This window comes from Antechinus flavipes, chromosome 4 (genome assembly GCF_016432865.1).
Source record: "Antechinus flavipes isolate AdamAnt ecotype Samford, QLD, Australia chromosome 4, AdamAnt_v2, whole genome shotgun sequence".
Classification (NCBI taxonomy): Eukaryota; Metazoa; Chordata; class Mammalia; order Dasyuromorphia; family Dasyuridae; genus Antechinus; species Antechinus flavipes.
Window position 1 is genome coordinate 142764913 of NC_067401.1, and position 21610 is coordinate 142786522.

Sequence of the window (21610 nt, forward strand, 5' to 3'; positions counted from 1 at the left end):
TCTTAGTTCTTTCTGTTCCACTCAGTTTCTCTCCAACTATCACAGTTAATTCTCTCTATTCGGCCTCACAAAATTAAAACCTTTTTGTCTTTAGCAAAGGCATTTGCTCAAATGGTATCACAATAATAATAATTATAAAGCATTTTCCTCAAAATTGGAGGTGTACTCTCCCACAAATACATACAGAATCTGTACTCTGTGGGTGGAAGAGTGGGCACTAACTTTGTTAAAAATTCAATTTTATCTTATTTTCGTCCCAAATTCTCTCTCTCCCACACTCATTGAGAAAGCAAACTCCCCCAAACTCAGTACAAATAGGTCTGGTGGTGCAAAATAAGGCCGGAAGGAAGGAAGGAAGGAAGGAAGGAAGGAAGGAAGGAAGGAAGGAAGGAAGGAAGGAAGGAAGGAAGGAAAAGAAATAGGAAGGAAAGAAGAAAGGTAGGAAAGAAGGAAGGAAAGAAGAAAAGTAGGAAAGAAGGAAGGAAGGAAAGAAGGAAAAGTGAGGAATAAAGAAAAATATGCTTCAGTCTGCATTCTGAGACCATTACATCTCTATCCAAGATGTTTCATCATGAGTCAATTTTCATTGGTCATTGGATTGATCAAAAAGATGTCTTTTAATGTTTATTATCTTGATAGCATTGCTGTTACTGTATAAATTGTTCTAGTTCTGCTCATTTCATTTTGCATCAGTTCAAAAAACTCTTGCCAAGTTTTTATAATTTATAATTTTTTATAATTTTTATAATCTCTTCATAATTTCTTCTAGCACAATAGTATTCTATTACATTCATTTACTACAATTTGTTAACCATTCCCTAATTGGCAGGTATCTCCTCAGTTTCAAATTCTTTACTAGCATAAAAAGAACTGCTATAAATATTATTTTACATATGAATCCTTTTCCTCTTTCTTTGATCTCTTTAAAGACACAATAACTATGTCCATAGTTTGTTGGAAAGGCTGTTGAAGCTGGTATTATACATCCATCTAGTCTTTTCTATGTCTGTCTGGCTCCTATCTTTCTTTCTATCTATCTATCTACCTACCTATCTACAATACATCCAAGGAAACGATATCTGTCATTATCAATCTCTACCCTGTCATGATCAATCTTCTGCATTATCTCATTTGGTCCTCACAACAACTCTGTGATGTAGGCAATTCATGTTATTAGCTTCACTTGATAGTGAAAGTAACAGGGTCTCAGAGAAATAAAATGATTGCTCTAGTTCCATAGTCAGTAAACATCAGAACTAAGATTTGAGCTGAAGCATTTTTCAATTCGCTTTCAATACTTTTTCCAATACACATAATCATTAATAGCATTGATTTGGTGCTACTATTAGCAAGGCAACTATAGCCTGCCCCTACCCAAGGCAGATACTGTCTCTAAGGGGCAGGAGAGAGCTGAGAAGAATGGCCTCTCCTAGCCCAATCCTTGGAAAGGATGGGAATCTCACTTTTGCAAGGGCCTGATGTACTGATCTCAATAAGCCAACAAATGATATTATAATGTTCTGCCATTTGGCTTGGAGGACTGTCCCCCTGCAGCCTTTACCTTTTTGTGTCCTATGAATAGCTTTGATTAGAGAATAAAAATGAATGTGGTACAAGTGTTGTTCAGAGCTATCCTGAGCCCAGCCCAGAAAGGAAGCCAATATAAACCAGTGATGGTTCTCAAGTGATCCCAGTTGGGAATGGCTAAATTAGGGGAAAGGATGGAGATACAACCTTGAACAGAAGCCCAAGAGCAAGAACTGGTCATTTAACACTGAAGTAACTGCTTTCTCCTTTTACGCCTGACTCCTCCATATATGTTAATCTGTCTCTGTGCCTATTTCTGAGTGCTAGCAACTGACCATTACTAAATAAACTCTGGTGCTTGACTGGGATGGTGTTTGTATCTTAGGCAGGTGGAGTCATATAGTTAGGCAGGTTCAAATAGTGTAGCTGTGTCTGGGTCAATCCCACAATGGGGAATCAAGCTGTTGGCTCATCTCCAGCCTCTCATTGGAATTCCATTCCCAACTCCCCTACCTAGAGTGATAGTCAAAGGACTATTCCTCTTTAAAAAGACCAACATTAAAGTCCCAACTACACCAGTTACTAACTTAATCACTTTAGCAAAGTTCTATTACTTCTCATCATTTGTCATCTTCTGCATCTATGATCTCATTTATGTGACTATTCCCAACCATAATGCTTTCTTTAAAAAAAAATTATATTTTATTAATAGCATTTTATTTTTCCAAATACATGCAAAGAGAGTTTTCAACAATCACCTTTGCAAAAGCTTGTGTTTCAGATTTTTCTCCTTCTTTCCCTCCCATCCCTTCCCCAAGACAGCAAACAATCCAGTATAGGTTAGACATATACAATTCTTCTAAACATATTTCCATATCTGTCATGCTGTGCAAGAAAAATCAGACCAAAAGGGAAAAACATGAGAAATTTAAAAAACACAAACAACAACAATAACAAAAGATGAAAATAGTATATTTTGATCCACATTCAAGTTCCATAGTCTCCCTAGTTCTTTCTTTGAATGTAGATGACACTTTCTATCACAAATCTATTTGATTTGTCTTGAATTACCTTATTGTTGAAAAGAGTCAAGTCCGTCATATTTGATCATCATATATTTTGCTGTTCCTCTGTGCAGTGTTTTCTGGTTTCACTTAGCATCAGTTCTTATAAGTCTTTCCAGGATTTTCTGAAATCAGCCTGTTCATTATTTCTTATAGAATAATAATGCCATATTGTGTTCTTTATGATTGATCTTTGATTTCCCATAAGATCAGCCAGTTAGTACAGTGGGTAAAGTGCTGGGTCTGGAGTCAGAAAAAACTGATTTAAATATATGACTTTAAACACTAACTGTGTGACTCTGAGCAAGTCATTCTTTGCTTTGATTTCCTCATCTGTAAAAGTGAACTGGAAAAGGAAATGGCAAACCACTCCAGTATCTTGGATTGAAAATTACTGAACATCAACAACAAAAAACATATATATAATGTCTACCCAATATACTAGAGGCCTTCCTCAAGTCTTCTTGATATCTTGGAGTATATTGGCTTCCACCAGCCATTACTTATTCTCAACACATACCAGACACTCTCACTTTCTTCTTCTCAGATAACATTTTTGTTATTGAAAACAACTTTTTCATTTATTATTTATTGTTTGGGATGTTTTGTGGGCTCTTCCTGACCATCATGTGCCTCTTCATCACCCTTTAGATGGTGCTCAACTTCCATTCTCATCAATGAAATAGGCAAAATAGTACCCTACTGTTGCTCTTTGAGCCTTTGAATGCTGAAGAAATGTGAGCTATTATTATTTTCTAGGTGACACGTCTGTGTTGTTTAGTACAATGTTCCATGAAGATAACCCAGTTATTAGATAAATGCCATTATTGCCTAATTGAAAATTTAGTAATTTTTATGTGGATATGCATTGGCAGAGATAGAGCTGTTATCTCCCTGATGAAGTTATGTAAATTTGGGCCAGAAGCCAAGAGGATCTAGACTTGTATAAGGCTATAAGGAGCACAAATCTCACCAATATATTACTGAACCCAAGTCACCAGCTAGAAATTTGGGGGATGGGGAATTTGGCCTCAAGCTATAGAGCTTGCTGCCTGGGTAAACGTTCAACCTGCCTCAAAAACGATAGCAAAAATTCTTAACCACTTTAATGATTCTCTTTTTTTAACATCCCATTTCCTTGTTTCTCCCCTGCTCAAGAGCACAAATAACTCCCTATAGACACTCATGTCAAGTTTATATTCTGTAATCTGGCATTTAAGTCTCTCCCTTGAGTGCATAATGCCTTCCTCAAACACACACGCTTTTTTTTCTTTTTTAAAAAAATAATATTTTATTTTTTTCCAGTTACATGTGAAGACAAATCTTAACATTCCTTATAAAAAATTTGAGCTCCAAATATTTTTCTTCTCTCTTTCGTCTCCTTTCTCCCTCAGATGGTAAGCAATTTGATACCGGTTATATATGTACAATCACGTAAAACATATTTCCATACTAGTCATGTTATGAAAGAAGAAAAAGAACAAAAGAAGAAAACCATGAAAAAATAAAGTGACAATAGTATGTTTTAATGTGCATTCAGACTCCATCAGTTTTCTTTGCAGGTGGATAGAGTTTTTCATCATGAATCCTTTGGAATTGTCTTGGATCATTGTATTGCTGAGAATATTTAAGTCATTCATAGTTGTTCATTTTACAATATTGTTTTTAATGTGTACACTGTACTCCTGGTTTTGCTCACACACACATTCATAATCCCCAAATCTATTCTACTCAGTGTCCTTGCTCTTTTTTTTAATTTTAATTTTTTTAATAACTTTTTATTGACAGAACCCATGCCAGGGTAATTTTTTATATTATCCCTTGCACTCACTTCTGTTCCGATTTTTCCCCTCCCTTCCTCCACCCCCTCCCCTAGATGGCAAGCAATCCTATATATCTTAAATAGGTTACAGTATATCCTAGATACAATATATGTGTGCAGAACCGAACAGTTCTCTTGTTGCACAGGAAGAATTGGATTCAGAAGGTAGAAATAACCCGGGAAGAAAAACAAAAATGCAAGCAGTTTATATTCATTTCCCAGTGTTCTTTCTTTGGGTGTAGCTGCTTCTGTCCATCCTTGATCAATTGAAACTGAATTAGCTCTCTTTATCGAAGAGATCCACTTCCATCAGAATACATCCTCACACAGTATCATTATTGAGGTATATAATGATCTCCTGGTTCTGCTCATTTCACTCAGCATCAGTTCATGTAAGTCTCGCCAGACCTCTCTGTATTCATCCTGCTGGTCATTCCTTACAGAACAATAATATTCCATAACGTTCATATATCACAATTTACTCAACCATTCTCCAATTGATGGGCATCCATTCATTTTACAGCTTCTAGCCACTACAAACAGGGCTGCCACAAACATTTTGGCACATACAGGTCCCTTTCCCTTCTTTAGTATCTCTTTGGGGTATAAGCCCAGCAGAAACACTGCTGGATCAAAGGGTATGCACAGTTCGATAATTTTTGATCATAGTTCCAAATTGCTCTCCAGAATGGCTGGATGTGTTCACAATTCCACCAACAATGTATCAGTGTCCCTGTTTTCCCACATCCCCTCCAACATTCTGCATTATCTTTCCCTGTCATTCTAGCCAATCTGACAGGTGTGTAGTGGTATCCCAGAATTGTCTTAATTTGCATTTCTCTGATTAATAATGATTTGGAGCATATTTTCATATTGCTATAAATAGTTTTAATTTCTTCATCTGAGAATTGTCTGTTCATATCCTTTGACCATTTATCAATTGGAGAAGGGCTTGATTTCTTATAAATTAGAGTCAATTCTCTATATATTTTGGAAATGAGGCCTTTATCAGAACCTTTGACTGTGAAAATGTTTTCCCAGTTTATTGTTTCCCTTCTAATCTTATCTTCATTAGTTTTGTTTGTACAAAAACTTTTCAATTTGATATAATCAAAATTTTCTATTTTGTGGTCAATAGTGATCTCTAGTTCTTCTTTGGTCATAAATTCCTTCCTCTTCTACAGGTCTGAGAGGTAAACTATCCTATGCTCTTCCAATTTATTTATAATCTCATTCTTTATGCCTAGGTCATGAACCCATTTTGACCTTATCTTGGTGTATGGTGTTAAGTGTGGGTCAATGCCTAGTTTCTGCCATACTAATTTCCAATTTTCCCAGCAATTTTTGTCAAATAATGCTCTCTTATCCCCAAAACTGGGGTCTTTGGGTTTATCAAACACTAGATTATTAAAGTTATTGTCAGCCTCCTTGCTCAAGGCAGATAACAATTCTTTCATCCTTTGGATAAGATTTGTTTTTTCCCACCTTAATGTTTTGTTTTAGGTTCTTTCCTGCTTGGTGAGGAGGAGAGTATTGGGATGGAAGGGCAGGATGAGGATAGTGTGAAAGGTACCATTGGTTATTCTGGAGTAGGATAAGGGGAAAACTAGGATGCACCTCATCTCTTCTCTCTCCCTCTCCCCCTCTCCCTCTCCCTCTTTCCCTCTCCATCTCCTTTTTCTCCTCTCCCTCTTTTTTCCTCTCTCTCCCTCTTCCCCTCCCCATCTTCCCCTCTCCCTCCTTCTTCCTCCTCCCCCTTCCCCTCTCCATCTCCCTTTTCCTCTCTCCCTCCTTCTCTTTCCTTCCCTCCCTCCCTCTTCTTTTTCCCTCCTTCCCTTCCTCCTTCCTTCCCTCCCTTTTTCTCCCTCCTTCCCTTCTTCCTTCCCTCCCTCCCTTTTTCTCCATTCCTCTCTCCCTCCCCTTGTTCCTCCAGGGCTCCAGTGCAACTCATCCATTGACCTCATTGGGACCTGCTGGCCTCGGAGTGCAGCTGGCCAGATAGTGGTACGACCGTGCCCTGCTTACTTCTATGGAGTCCGTTATAACACAACAAGTAAGGTCCTGCTTTGGGGAAATGACATGGTAGGGAGATGGAGGAGGGTAAAAAGGGAGGGTGGAACAGTAAAAAGTAGAGACACAGATAATATACTATGCTGAAAAATCTACCCTAGAATCTTAGGGCCATATTGGGAATCCTGTTGATTTGGAATCATTTTCAAAAAGCTAATGGAAAGTCAAGTGGATTTATAATTAGAATACCTGAGTTTGATAGGTATTAGCCAGAAAACCTGAATTCAAATTCCAGTTTTATACCTTACAATCCATGTGACCTGGTGATCTCCTGCCTCTGAAATCCAACAGAGTGTACACTAACTTGGGTAGGGGAGGGAAAAAGGAAGTAGGAGAACAAGAAAGAAATAATCCCTATAGTTGCAAGGTATCATAGTATAATAGAATGAGAACTGGCTTGGGAGGCAGAGAACCTGAGTTTAAATTCAACTCCTTGTTCTTAATGTCCCTGTGACCTGGAATAAGCCACTTAATTTATCTTGACCTCAGTTTCCTCATCTATAAAAATGAAAGTTTTGGACTAGATTTCCTCCAATAGACCTATTACCCTCTGATTATGGGTAATTCATTTAACTTCTAGGATTTAATTTCCTTAGCTGTAAAGTGAAAATAATATTACTAACAGGCAGTACCTTATCTTAGAGGGTTCTTGTGAGGAAGGCACTTTGTAAATCCCCAAGTTCTTTATTAATGTCAGCTGTTATTATTTTCCATCTATTGGTGAAGAAGAAGGGGTGGATTGGCACAGGGCCATTTCTGACACCTGATGCTGGGGGCCCCTAGCTTTCTCCTCTCTGGCCGAATGCCTGGGAGCTTTACAGCTCCTTGTTGGACTTGTTGGTGTATTGTTCTGCCACCTGTTTCTCTCAGAACTAATTTGCTTGTATCTCTGTGTTGCACAGTCCTTGCCTATCTATATAGCAGTATTTCCAGGGTAGCAGAATAGGGGCCACATCAAGGACAGAACTGGGGTTCTGTGGGTCAGGTTGTCTCTCTGTCATGGGAGGGGGACCTTAGTCTAAGCACATGAATTCTGACTGGGCCTTCTTAGCCCCTCTTTTAGTTGAGATGATGATAAAGTACTAGCTCTCCAATAAGCTATTGTATGTAGGATCTAGATTCATTGCATGGACTTCTTTCGTGACATGAACACTTTTGGCAGGCTTCTGGGGGGAGCCTATAGACCCTTATTAGAATAATGTATAAAATAAAATGCCTACTATTTCCAAAGAAACCAATTATTTTGAAATACAATTATGAATTTTTTTAATATCACAAGATCTTGTACCCCAAATTAAGAACTCTCAGTCTAGGGAAAAATTGGAGACTTTTGTGCCTCACATCGAATTAAGACCCTGAGTTCATGTCTCAGTTCTACTTACTAGCCATGTGACCCTAGGCAAGTCATGAAATCCTAAAATGCCACAGTTGGGAGAATAATCAAAGATCATTTAGCCCAATGTATTCTAATGTAATCAAACTCTGTCCAATATATGTGGAAAATGTTCACCCAGCCTCTATCTGAAATGGAAAAGAACCCATATCCTCAAAGGCAGATGATTCCTATTAAGTCTGGGTAGAGGGTCAGGTCTGGAGTCAGGAAGACTCATTTTCCTGAGTTCAAATCTGTCTTCAGACACTTTCTAGCTTTGTAAACCTGGGCAAACATCTTGACTCTGTTTACCTTAGCGTCTTCATTCATCAAATGACTTAGAGAAGAAAATGGCAGAGTTTCTGCCAAATGGGGTCACAAAGAGGTAGATAGGACTGAAAACAAACAACAGCAATAAACAATTATTCAGCAATTATTCCTTATGGCACGATTCAGTTGGTCTCTATTTGACTTCATGCCATTTCTCCTAATTTGCCTTTGGGAGCCTAACAGAATGAATCTAATCCCTGTTCCATGTGACAGCTCTTCAAATAATTGAAGGCAGCTATCATGCTCCTGCTAAGCCTCCTCTTTCCCAGAGTGAATATCCCCTGGAACCAATCCTCATATGTCTTGACCCCAGAGCCCTTTACCATTTGGATTATTTTTCTCTATCTACCCTTGTATATTCTTCTCTAACTGCTCACCAGTTTTTTTTTTAATGTTTTAGGTATAAAATGGGCAGGCTGACCAATTCTGGAGTTTCAAAAAAGATTCAAAAATCACTTTTCAGTGACCTTAACATAGCCATTTTAATTGTGGGACTGAAATTGGTGGTCACATCATTATCATAATTAATGGTTATGTTGTACCTACTATGTGCAAAGCACTATGCTGAGTGATTTACAATTATTTTCTCATTTGACCCCTACAACAACCTTGGCAGATACAAATGAAGAAACTGAGACAGCACTTAAATGACCTGCTCAGTGTCATTATACAGCTAGTAAGTGTCAGGGGCTGGATTTAAATTCGGGTTATAATACTTTGTTATTTATTTATTTGTTTATCTTTGCCAAGAAAACCCCTTGGATGATGTCAGGTAGAATCAGACACAACTGAATGAGTGAACAACAATAATACCAATAGTTAACATTTATGTGATTTTTACTATGTGCCAGGAACTGTCCTGAGTGCTTTATATTATTATTTCATTTGATCCTCACAACAATCCTGGAAGGTGGTGATGTCATTACCCCCATTCTACAGATGGGAAAACTGAGGCCAATGGAGTAAATTGGCTTGCCCAGCTTACATTGTTAGTAAGTGTCAGAAGCTGGATTCGAACTTAAGTTCTCCTGCCTTGAGAGCTGTCACTCTATCTGCTACACCAGCTAGCAGTACATCTCATTGTCCAAGAAAGGAAACCCCAAAGAGCCACAGAGAGACTTACTGAGCCTTTTCTTTTTCCTGCATAACCTGGGGATAACCCTACTTGCATTCTAAAATCATTGGGAGATTCAAATAAGATAATGTCTTTGAAGATGGGTTATAACCTATAAAATGCTGTGTAAATATAAGCTTTGTTGGTAGTAATAATCAGGTAGGTTTAAAACAATAGGAGGCAAACTGTCTTTGGATGTATTTTGAAAAATAAAAAGCTATAATTATAAATAGAATTTTCAAAAAGAATAAGAGGAAAACAGAGCTACAGGGAAGATGTCAGAAGGCTTCATAAGAAGCAGTGACATTGTCATGGATTCGCTCGGTGTTTCTAAATAAACCTCCTGAAGGAGTTGAAGCCAGGGGGATAAGGGATGGGACTGTTTCTTCCAATAGCTTTTTGGCTACTCTTCTTCTGTACTTCTCATCTACAACCTAGCAGGGTGTCCCTGGGATGACACAATAACACACATTTCTATTGTGCTTTCAGACTGACAAAGCATTCTCCTCAAAGCCCTGTAAAGCAAGCAGTACAAATAGTATTATTCCCATTTTGGGGGGATGAAGAAACCATTTCAGAGCTGAGGAAATCATATTATATATCATATCTTGGTCTCGTGATTTTTTTTGAGTCAATTAGGGTTAAGTGACTTATCCAAAATCACACAACTAGTAAGTATCTGAGGCCAGATTTGAACGCAGGTCTTCTGAATGTCAAAGCTAAGTGTTTTATCCATTGTGACAGCTAACTGGTCTTGATTCTTCTTTTTAAAAATAATAATAGGGTTTTTTTTTCTATTTTACAAAATACATTTCAACATTCATCCTTGCAAAACCTTGTGTTCCAAATTTTTTCTCCCTCCCTTTCCCCACCTCATCCCCTAGACAGCAAGTAATTCAATATAGGCTAAAAAAAATGTAACATTTATAATGCTGCACAAAAAAAAAATCAGAATGCTTCTTGATTCTTAAGCCTAACAATTAACCCACTATAGAAAGTCGAAAGGAAAGAAGAAAGGGAAGAATATCAGGAAACAGGAGGTGTGGTACTGTGGAAAGAACCCTGACTCTTGGATTCAGAGAACTTGGATTCAAATCCAACCACTGATTCTGAATTATCTGTGTGTGTGACTGTAGGGAAGTCACATAAGTTAGTTGAATCTTGGTTTTCTCATCTGTAAAATGATATTATTATTATAGATGGCTCTAGAGTTATGATCCTAAAGACATTTGGGAGCTCTGTCTGACAGTCAATTAAAATTTATTGAATACCTGTTCTTTATAAAGCACTGTAATGGGAGGGATAGGATGGAGAAGCAGCATGGTGAATTAGAGTGTTCAATTTTGAATGTTAGGACCTAAATTCTAATATTGACTCTGGTACTAACATTATGGCATTGGGTAAATCCCCTCTCCATTCTGGAAAATGAAAAATCAAGATAATTCTGGTCTAGAATCTAGTTGGATCTTCTAGTTTTAAGCTTCATGTTCCAGAGAGTCTAATAACACTTAGCTCTCCTTACTTCACTGTGTTCCAGTGAGGAAGCTGGATTTCCTGAAGTAAATCTTTAAAATCACTAAGGAAATGTGAGTTGATGATGGTAAGAAAGAATATACACCTGAAAGAATATTGAAGAGCCCATGGCAGTGGAGGATAAGAGAGGAAAGACTTTGAACTTAGCCCTGAGAAATGATCGGAATTCTGAAATGAAGCAGAAGGGTCTTCCAGGGACTACTACTAATAGACTACATAGATTAATATAGCCTGAAAGGAAGGCTGGAAAATGACCTTCTAATTTCCCAGCCCCCTTGAAAAAGCCACTAAGTGATTAGGATCATGGCACCATTAACATGGTATCCAGGAATTCAGAGTCGCTTCTCATAATGAAGCAATAATTAACTCATTACTAAGTGAGGACCTCTGGGTATCTTTACTGTGTTCATTCTTCCCCTTGGCATCAGTCAGCTCTTCTAAGTTTTGGGAAGGGTTTCCAAAAATATCAGTTTCCCATGACTCCAAGAGAGAGATAGTTTGAGCCCAGTAGGGGCCATTGATTAAGAAGGAGGAGGTCATTTTCTTTTTGGGTTTGGATTCAAGGCTCATTTGTGTTGTTTTCTTTCACCTTCCATCCCACAGGGCTCAGGGTGGTTGGCAGGCCTTCTTGAAAGCCACAGGTCCTATCTGCAGAGCTAATGGGAAGAATTTCACTGGTCTCAGCTTCCCTGGATGGGGGAGAGGGCAGAGGAGATGACCCTCCCCAAATACAGGCTTAGATTTCCCAGGCTGGACTCCTGACTGCACTGGCCTGTCAGAAAACCAATTCCTCTGCCCTTATTCCTCTGGGTCACTACCCCCTGATTTAACAATTAGAGGCAAATCTCCTTGGGGAGTGAATGGAGCCAAGGCTGCCAGTCTCTGTGGTGCCCAAGGGCCTGGCCTGTTGCTGATGGAACTAGAAAATAACATTAAAATTCATTTCCTCTGACTTCCTTATGGAGGTTGTTGCAGCAGACCTTTTGGAGAGAGTAGGGTGAGGGGGGCCAGGAAGGAAATATGACAGGCTGAAAGATATCCCCACTTAGAGGCTGATTATTGATACATCATCTGTGGCTCTTTAGTAGCTGGGGAGTAGGACTGGGTACCCCTAAGCTCCAGGTGACAGGGACCTGGCCTACTCCAGAAGCTTTATTACCCCCACTTCACCCCCAACCCAACTCCTAAAGAATGAGTGCTCTGCCCTACAGAATGCCTCGGGGGTTGCTTTGTCATGGAGGACTTAGAGCCCAGCCTCGAGCCACCTAGCTCTGGAAAAAGCCTTGCTTATTTCTGCAAGGCTGCTTTTTGATTTGAGGGAAAAAAATAAAACTGAAGCTGTAAAGAACTCTCTAAGTCTTCACTTTAGAGGAGAAAAAGGATGCCCACATAAAGTCAAATCCTAATATTTTTCTCCAGACTTTCAATATCATCAATGCGGGGAGCTCATTAGGTGGAAACTCTCTCCATCCATATAAATGGGCATTTCATCCATACTTCTAGCCATCACAGATGACAGCTGTCAGAAGCACCCAGGTCCCTCTGATTCCAAGGCTGGTCTCTCATCCATTGTGTTCTGTGCCTTTAAAGTAATAACAGTGGCATCCATGTATAGGTTGGCTCAAAAGGCTTAGTGCAGTTTTAAGCTCTTAAAGCTGAAGAGTTTAAAGAAACTTAAAGCTTAAAACTACGCTGAGACTTTTGAAATACCCTAGATATTGCCTTAAGATTCCAGCTTATTTTCACATCCATCTGAACTTTGTACAACTCTGTAAAGCAAGAATTACATGTATTCCTCTTTCACAGATGAGAAAACTAATACTGACAAAGGCTAAATTACTATCCTGGTATCACATAGCAAGCAAGTATCTGATCCAGTGTCCCAAATTGAATCTTAGGCTCCAAATATAGTGTTCTTGCTTCCATACTAATCTGTACCTTTACTACGATCTCAGAATCACAGATAACTTCAAAGAATTTTGAATTTCCTTTCTGATTTAATCCACACAACAATTTTGTTAGGTAGGTGAAGTTATTATTAATCACTGATAATTTTCCTGTTAAGGAAATAAGCCGTCAATAGTCAAGAGAGGCGCCTAAATTTCCATAGAAGAGTCCAGATTGGAAAGCAGGTTTCCTGGTCCCAAGGCCAGCAGTCCATGCTGGGTTTGCAGAAATATTCAGTCTCCTAATCTCTCCCACCAAATCCTCTTTCCCTTGACTTCCTGGGGTGGAGGTGTGATCTGACAGGCCAGAGATGGACACTGGAAATTTATAAGCAAGGCAGGGAAGATGATGACTCTTCTCTACCCCGAGTCAGACCTGTGAAAGAGAAGCTCACTGAAGCCTTCTTCCTTAAGCTGTTAATGCTGCTAATTCATCCAGAATAAATGTCAGCAGGGACTGGAGCAACACTAAGAAAAGAAGGAAGAAAAGGAGGAGGAAGAAGAGAAGGATGAGGAGGAAAAGAAGAAGGAAAAGGAGGAGAAATAAGAGGAGAAGGAGGAGGAAGAAGGGAAGAGGAGAAGGACAAAAAAAGACTTCCAGCTTCCCTCTCTTTTCTTTCTGGGGTTCCTCTGGCTCCTGTGCTCTAAGATGAGGCCTGGGAATCTCAGGCAAAGGAGGATGATTGGTGCTATCTGGGGAGAGGGTCAGGGAGGCAAGTGGGAGTGGGAAGGGCTCAACAGAAGGGAAATCAAACTAACAATTCCTTCTCAAAAATCAGGAGGTAGTATGAGGTTGGAGAACCCAGTACCAATAGTGCTAAGGAGTATTCATTTCTGCTTTCCTCATCCTCCAGGTTTTGGGGAGTTTTTGATGATTAGTTAAGTGTCATAATGAATAGAGCACTGGGTTTGGATCAACAAAACTCATCTTCCTAAGTTCAAATCTTGCCTCAGACTCTTACTAGTGGTGTGACCCTGGACAAGTTACTTAACTCTGTCTGCTTCACTTTCCTCATCTATAAAATGAATTGTAGAAGAAAATGGCAAACCTCCAGTATTTTTGGCAAGAAAACTCCAAAAAGTAGAGCAGGACTGAAATAATTCAAAAATATTATTATCTAGAGCAGGGATAGGGAGCCTTTTTTCTGCTAAGGATCATTTGGATATTTATAACATCATTTGGGGGTCATACAAAATTTTCAACTTATAAAACTCAATCAGTGCAAGGCTGTTGGACTAGCATCATTGCCTGTGAATGATTATGCAAGTGATTTTGAAGTCTTATATGGTTCATGAGCCTAACATTCCCCACTCCTGATCTAGGGGGAGATTCCTTACCTTGGAGTTTTCCTATACTATTACAGGCCCTGTTTCTGTTCTTCTATATTATCATCATGTGAGAAGCTCTAAAGAAATCACATGAGAAGACCTGATCCAGTTGAATCCAGTGTCCACACCTTGCAGAGAAGTAAAGCTTTAATCTTCAGACTTGCATAAATGCCCCCCCCTGTGTGATTGGTCTGGTAGGTAGTTGGTGGGCAGAAAGATTCATGGCAGTAACTGTTCTGCCCCTACCATGTCCTATCCAGGACTATCCTCAGGAAATCAAGGTCTTATAAGAGTCTCCCGCGGCAGATGATTCCTCACCTTTGTGGGTTCCTGATCAGTTCATTTTCTGCAGGTTAACCATAAGGGATGGACTTCTTCCCAAACATCCCCTGTGAATCATCCCTTCATCTCTTTTTCTCTTTTCCAGACAATGGCTATCGAGAGTGTCTTGCAAATGGAAGCTGGGCAGTTCGAGTCAACTATTCCCAGTGCCAAGAAATCCTTAATGAGGAGGTATAATTTGTTTCAATCAGTTATTCCTTGGAAGATGCACCCTGGACGAGAGCTGGGTGGGGCAAGACTGGGGGAAAGTAGGAAGGAATTGGTTCAAAGGGGATTGGAAAAGGGAAGGTGGAAAGAGAGAATGTGGAAAACAAAGTTAATCAAAAAAGGAGCTACCTAGGTATAACATAGTACACAGAGTGCTCTTTTCTTCATGAGTTCAAAACCAGCCTCAGACATTTCCTAGCTATGTGACCTGGACAAGTCATTTAATCTTGTGTATCTCAGTATCCTCATCTACAAAATGAGCTAAAAAAGAAAATAGCAAACCAATCCAGCGTCTTTGCCAAGAAAACCCCAAGTGGGAACTCAACAGTGACAATTACAACAGTAACTGTAGACAGTAATAGTAACAGTATATAACAAAATAGTAACAGTAGAAGGAGCAATGGGAGTTAGAGTCAGAAGACTTGGGTTTGAGTTTTGGCTCTCTTATTTATTATCTATATGATCTTGAGCAAGTTACCTATTCTCTATGGACCTCATTCTCCTCCCATGTGAAATGAAAGAATTGGTTTCAGAGGTTCCTACTAGACTAAATTCTATGATCCCAAGATAGGTACTTAATCCTTCCAATAGTCATGTGAGGGAAATACTATAGATTATATAGTCTCAATTTTAAAATGGGGAAACTGAGGTGGAGAAATTAAATAACAAAAAATAATAGCATATGCAGGGTGTCCCAAAAATCATAGTGCGATTTTTAAAAACTTTAATAATCTAAAACTGCAGTAAGACTTTTTAGGAACCTCCACATTATAAAATTATTTTTAAATTTTTTAATTATATATTATACATTCATTTAAAAGATTTTATTAAAATATGTCATATTATAAATATATTTAAGATATAAATTAATTAAAATATATTATAAACTATTTACATATATTATATTATAAAAGTATAGCTATCATAGTTTGCAAAAAGTAAAAAAAAAATTATCTTATTTGATTTTCACAATATGACTTTAAGGAAAGGATATTATTACCTCTCTCCATTTTTATAGATAAGGATACTGAGAAGGCTGAGCAATGCTAAGTGACTAGTTAGTTCTAGGGTCACAGCACTAGTAAATGTCTGTGGCAGAATCTGAATTCGGGTCTCATGCATTCCAAATCTAGAATTCTATCTCCTGTACTCTGGGACCTTCTTTAAAAAATATTGTAATAAATGGGTAATGGTTATGCTCACTGGAATTGAGGCAAAAGGAAAATGAGAATTTATAGTTAAAAGTACATCAGTTTTTAACTCATCAGCATATAAATCTTGTGATTTTCATCTTATAGCAGAAATACAAATGAAAAATCTTCCCAAGTAGAAAAAACAATGAACTTTTAGGTTTGATTCTTGTTTCTAACACTTCTTGATTGTATAATCTTAGAAAAGTCCTTTCTCTTTTCTGAGATTCAAAATTTCTTCATCTATAAAAGGAGAGGATTGAATGAAATGGTCTCTAAATTGTAGCTCTGCCATTCCATGATTCTATTTGACTGAAGGGCTGGGCAGGAATGGCCTATTGAGAACAGAGACCCCCTCCTGGGAAAGATGACTGGAGCTAGAGAGAAGATGAACTAGAACAGAGAGAAGGATCAATAGGAGAGATGAATGAGACCAGTTGTTGGATTTTTTCTTAGAAAGTGGAAATAGAAGAAATATACAAGTTATGGTATGAAAAATAATTATGACTCTTCTGAGGGGAGAGAAAGACAATAAAATACTGGCTCTTAGAGGGTGGCATTGGGCATTCAAAATCACAAAGTAGGAATTTTGGCCCAGTTCTTGCCCCCTAAGGATCTTAGGGACCCAGAAAATGAACTGAAGGGAATAATAGAGAGGCAGATGTTCTGCCCCAACCTTTAAGATAGACAATCATCTCTGTATTTAATTTACTTTAAGATTTCTGATGAATTTTTCTTGTGCAGCATGACAAATAAGGACACATATTTAGAAAAATTATACATGTTTAACCTTGCCATTTTGGAGAGGGGGGAAAGAGGGAGGGAGAAAAAATTTGGAGCACAAGATTTTGCCAAGATAAAAGTTGAAAACTATCTTTGCATGTATTTGGAAAAATAAAATATTATTTTAAAAAAAAGATCTCTGATGACAGAATGCCCTCCTTCACCCTTATTTACTGTTTTTGTTCCCTTGGCTATCCAAGAGTTCTTAGTGATAGTCAAGCAAAATCTCTTCTGTTTTAATTTAAGTTCCTTTCATCCTGTTTGGGGTTTTTTTCATTGACATAGAAACCAGTTGTTCATTACCAACTTAAATACAGAAATATATGCCCCTTAAACTATCTCTTCTCCAAGCTAAATGATCCTTCATCTTTTAACTTTTCAGTATAGCACCTTCTTATATGAGAAAATATCATTTTCACTTAATCCTCAACATAGCTTGTCTAAACGGAGAGCAGCTAGATGGCACTGCAGTAAAGAGAGCGCTAGGTTGGGAATCAGGAAGAGTCATCTTCCTGAGTTCAAATCTAACTTCAGATACTAATTAGCTCTATTACCCTATGTAATTCACTTAATCCTGTTTGCCTCAGTTTCCTCATCTGTAAAATGAGCTGGAAAAGGAAATGGCAAACCACTCCAGTGTCTTTACCAAGAAAACTCCAAATCGCATCACAAAGATGTCAGACATGACTGAACAACAGTGATTCTGAGCTGTACAGGACTACCTTAAAGACCATACAATCCAGGAGGGTTAAACTCAAATAGAAACAGTACCCACTAAGCTTTATAGAAGGACCTGTCTTAAAGACTTGGAAAATTACATGTTATTATAATCTTTATATCTGTTATCTATTTTATGTTTTGTTAAATAGTTCCCAATGACATCTTAATCTTGTTCAGGCTACACTCAGGAGAGTTGGGGCCACATGTGATCTGTGAGCTGAGAGTCTGACACCTCTTTTGACACTAATTTTTAAAAATCCTTTTAACATTTTTCCTTAAAGTTTTGAGATCTAGATTTTATCCCTCTCTCTTCCTTCTCCTCCTCTCTCCCTGAGAAGACAAGTGATAAGGTATAGATCATGTATGTGTAATTATGTAAAAAAGAAGACTAAGGAAAAATTTTTTTAAAAAGAAAGCAAATATAGAATTCTTCAATATATATTCAAATAATATCAGTTCTTTCTCTGGAGATGGATCGTATGCTTCATCATTAGTCCTTTGGGATTGTCTTGGATTTGGATTGTTGTGAATAGATCAATCATTCATAGTTCTTCGTCGAACAATATAACTGCTACTGTGTACAATGTTCTCATGATTCTGCTCACTTCACTATGCACCAATTCATGTAAGTCTTTCCGGATTTTTATGAAATCATCCTGCTTGTCATTTCTTAGAGCACAATGAAATTCCATTGCAATCATATAGTAATATCCAATTGATAAGCATCCCTTCAGTGTCCAATTTTTAGCCACCACAAAAAGGACTGCTATAAATATTTTCATACATATAAGTTCTTTTCCCTTTAAAAAAATTTTTGGATGTCTTTGGGATATAGACCTAGCAGTGGCATTGCTGGATTTTGACACTAGTTTCTAAGTATAACCCCAGCATTTAATAGCTGAAGCCTCAAGATTCAAAGAAGTAAAATGATTGTGAGTTTTGGCAGAACTGACATGTTTTTCTGACTTCCAGCTCAGGGTTCTTCCCACCAAACAATCAATAAGTATTTATTAAATGCATACTGTGAACTAGGCACTGGCAATGCAGATACAAAAAAAATCTTTATTCCCAAGGAGCTTACAATCCACAACACCAAAGCTATGAAATTAGAGACCTATAATTTTTGTCCCTCTTTTTTTTCCTCCCCGAGCTCATTGACACAGCTATCTGACAGGACAGTGATATATTGGTGGTTTCTAACTACATTTCTCTGTGCTGTAAATGCCCATAAACCAGGACTTGGGGAGCAGGTGGGGCTGGCAAACAAAAGGAGGAGCAAGTGCAGTAGGTTTTACAGAAGAGAGATGATATCATGTAGCCAGAAAACCCGAACATTTTTCCCTGTCTCTGCTGCTCACTTACCATGTGATCATGGGCAGATCACCTTCCATTTACATGAAAACTATCATATATATAAATATCATATATCTATATATATATATATATCATATAGATAGATAGATAGATGTAGATATAGATACAGAGAGAAAGAGAGAGAAAGAGAGAGAAAGAGAGAGAGAGAGAAGAGAGAGAGAGAGAGAGAGAGAGAGAGAGAGAGAATGTTATTTCTCCAATTAGCTCTCTGAGGTCAGAAACTACTTTTTATTTTATAGGTTCTGCCTTTCTTTGTCTCCCCAGCACTTAGTGCAATACAATATTATAAGCACTTTATAAATGCTTGTCGACTGATTTCTTTTCTTTGAACTTCACTGTCTTCCATCAAATGAATGGGTTAGATTATCTTCCTGTCCTAAAACTCAGTAATTCTGTGAACTGACCTGGAAGACCAACCAATCTGTTTCTCAGATTGTTGGGGACTCTTGTCCAAAGAACTAGCCTCTAAGGTTTCCTCTAATTGAACCCTCTACATTTTCTCCATATTTTCCTTAAAATTCAGGGGCCAAAAGAGCATCAGTCCCTAATGACCAATTAGCCCATCTCTCAGTCTTACCATCATAAACAATGAAAGCACTGCCATCCACATCTACTCTGCCAGCCACTACCATCCTGCACAGTTGCTTAGCATTCAATATAATCAATTAATTTAATTAGTAGAACCATCCTCTTACACTAATTCCCTCTATTTTAGCCCCTCACTCCCATCAGTTGAGATCTTCACTCCTAGTCCTCTCCAGGAGCTGAGAGGAAAAGTAACCAATTAATTGAGCTGATAGGTTTCTCCAGCTTCTAGATCACCTTGGCTAAGCCTAATTAAGTGTCAGTACCCCTGGGGCATTTCAGATAATGGATTCACAGAAAAGTTCTTGTGAAATGGGACTTGTGAAGACTCAGGGAAACCGGGAAACATTGACCTCAGGCTGGAAGTCATCCAGCCCCCGTTCACCGCCAGGGCACCAGCCTCTCTGATTCAGTACCTCTCCTCTGTGGACAGCAACTATCCTGCACTCAGTACATCAACATTGCTCCCTGTCTCACCTTCTCCTGCATCAATCCCTATCTCCGCCACCACATCTCTATCTATAGTAGCAGTCTCCCTCCTTATAGTAGTTCCCTTTAATCACACTTTTCCAGGATCCCAGCCCTGTTCCATATCTCTCTATCTCCCTCTCTCCCTTTCCTTTCCTCCCTCCCTCCTTTTGCCTCTCTCTCTCCCCTCCTCCTCCTCCTCCTCCTCCTCCTCCTCCTCCTCCTCCTCCTCCTCCTCCTCCTCCTCCTCCTCCTCCTCCTCTCCTCCTCCTCCTCCTCCTCCTCCTCCTTCCTCCTCCTCCTCCTCCTCCTCCTCCTCCTCTTTCTTCTTCTTCTTCTTCTTCTTCTTCTTCTTCTTCTTCTTCTTCTTCTTCTTCTTCTTCTTCTTCTTCTTCTTCTTCTTCTTCTTCTTCTTCTTCTTCTTCTTCTTCTTCTCCTCTCTCTCTCTCTCTCTCTCTCTCTCTCCTCTTTTTCTCCTCTCTCCTTTCTCTCTCTCTGTCACTGTTTCTCTTTGTCTCTCTGTCTCTCTATTTCTCTCTGTGTCTTTCTCTGTCTCTGTCTCTGTCTCTCTCTCTCTCTCTCTCACACACACACACACACACACACAGAGAGAGAGAGAGAGAGAGAGAGAGAGAGAGAGAGAGAGAGAGAGAGAGACTGATGGAAGACAACCCAAAGGCCAGAATTTTTGTTCATGTTCCAGTATTTACCTATTCACCTATTCTCAAGTCATATAGACTTGAGAATATAAAAGACAGGTAGGGAAATGAAAAACTCAAGAAACATACTGAGGGTGGAGAGATGGGACTTAGGGGAGGGAAGAAATAGAGGAAGGGGGAGAGGAAGACAGGGATAAAGGAAGGAGGAAAAGGAAGAGGAAAAAATCAAGTATCAGGAAGTTGACATGTGTCAGTAAAGGATCCCAGGCCAGACAGGACTATGTTGCCTCATATAAGAAAATATGGCCTTATTAATACTTATTAACACTAATCAGAAAAAGAGGATTTAGGTAAACTGTTAATTCTTTGCTCATGTGGCTTTCCAGGCCATTGAAGACAAGGTTTGTGTCACCCAGCAAGTCTGGCAGTTTGTCTCTGAATTGGACAAGTTCTAATTGCTTATTGAATTCTAGTTGTTGTTGGCACAGTTAAGGGGCCCTGACCCCCTATACCACTTTGCTAGGATGAGGTCCACAGCTGGGTTACAGCACTTCTCATTTCAGAAGCTGAAATTTGCTAATCTTGGACATCCCCAGGACAAAGGCAAACACTCCTGCCTCTGGCTCCAATTCTTTCTCTGTCTCCACTCATCTCTGTTTTTCTGTCTATTTCTACTTGTCCCCAGCTGTCTCATTCCTCTTCCCTGGACATCTCTCAGATTATCTCTTTAGCTATGTCTCTCCTGTTGTAGATTACACTATCTCTACTTGTTTCTCTGCCTATATTTCTCCAGCTATTAGCTCTCCAGCTGTCTTGTACTGACTCCCCCACCTCTCAGATAAGTTTATCCAAGTATTTCCTAGGTTGCATCTTTGGCTGTCTCTCTAACCAGCTTCGTTTTTCTCTTTGTATCTCAGACTGTCTCTGGCTGTCTTGGGGTGGCTCCTCATTCCTTCTTTAACTGATTATGACTCTCCAGCTGTCTCTGTTCCTCTCTCTTAGGCTGTCTTACCAGCTGCCTCCATTCTTCAGACTAAGCTTAGAGACTTCAAGCCTAATATAACATGTTAAAAGGGAAGATTGGCTCAAGCTCACTGCTCCAAAACCCCAGAGCTGACACTGAAAACGCCTCTTTCTCCTCACATGTAACCCCTATCATTAATGTTGTTGAGCCT

At 38.9% G+C, this 21610-nt stretch overlaps 1 protein-coding gene across 1 annotated transcript in view; it reads left to right on the forward strand.

Annotated features, from left to right (window-relative positions):
* The window catches only part of CRHR1 (corticotropin releasing hormone receptor 1), a 101168-nt gene that overhangs the window by 58050 nt on the left and 21508 nt on the right, over positions 1-21610 (forward strand). The window contains exons 3-4 of the mRNA XM_051994906.1: positions 6347-6466; positions 14535-14620. Of these exons, the coding sequence (XP_051850866.1) occupies positions 6347-6466; positions 14535-14620 (206 nt within the window). The remainder of the gene's footprint in view (positions 1-6346; positions 6467-14534; positions 14621-21610) is intronic.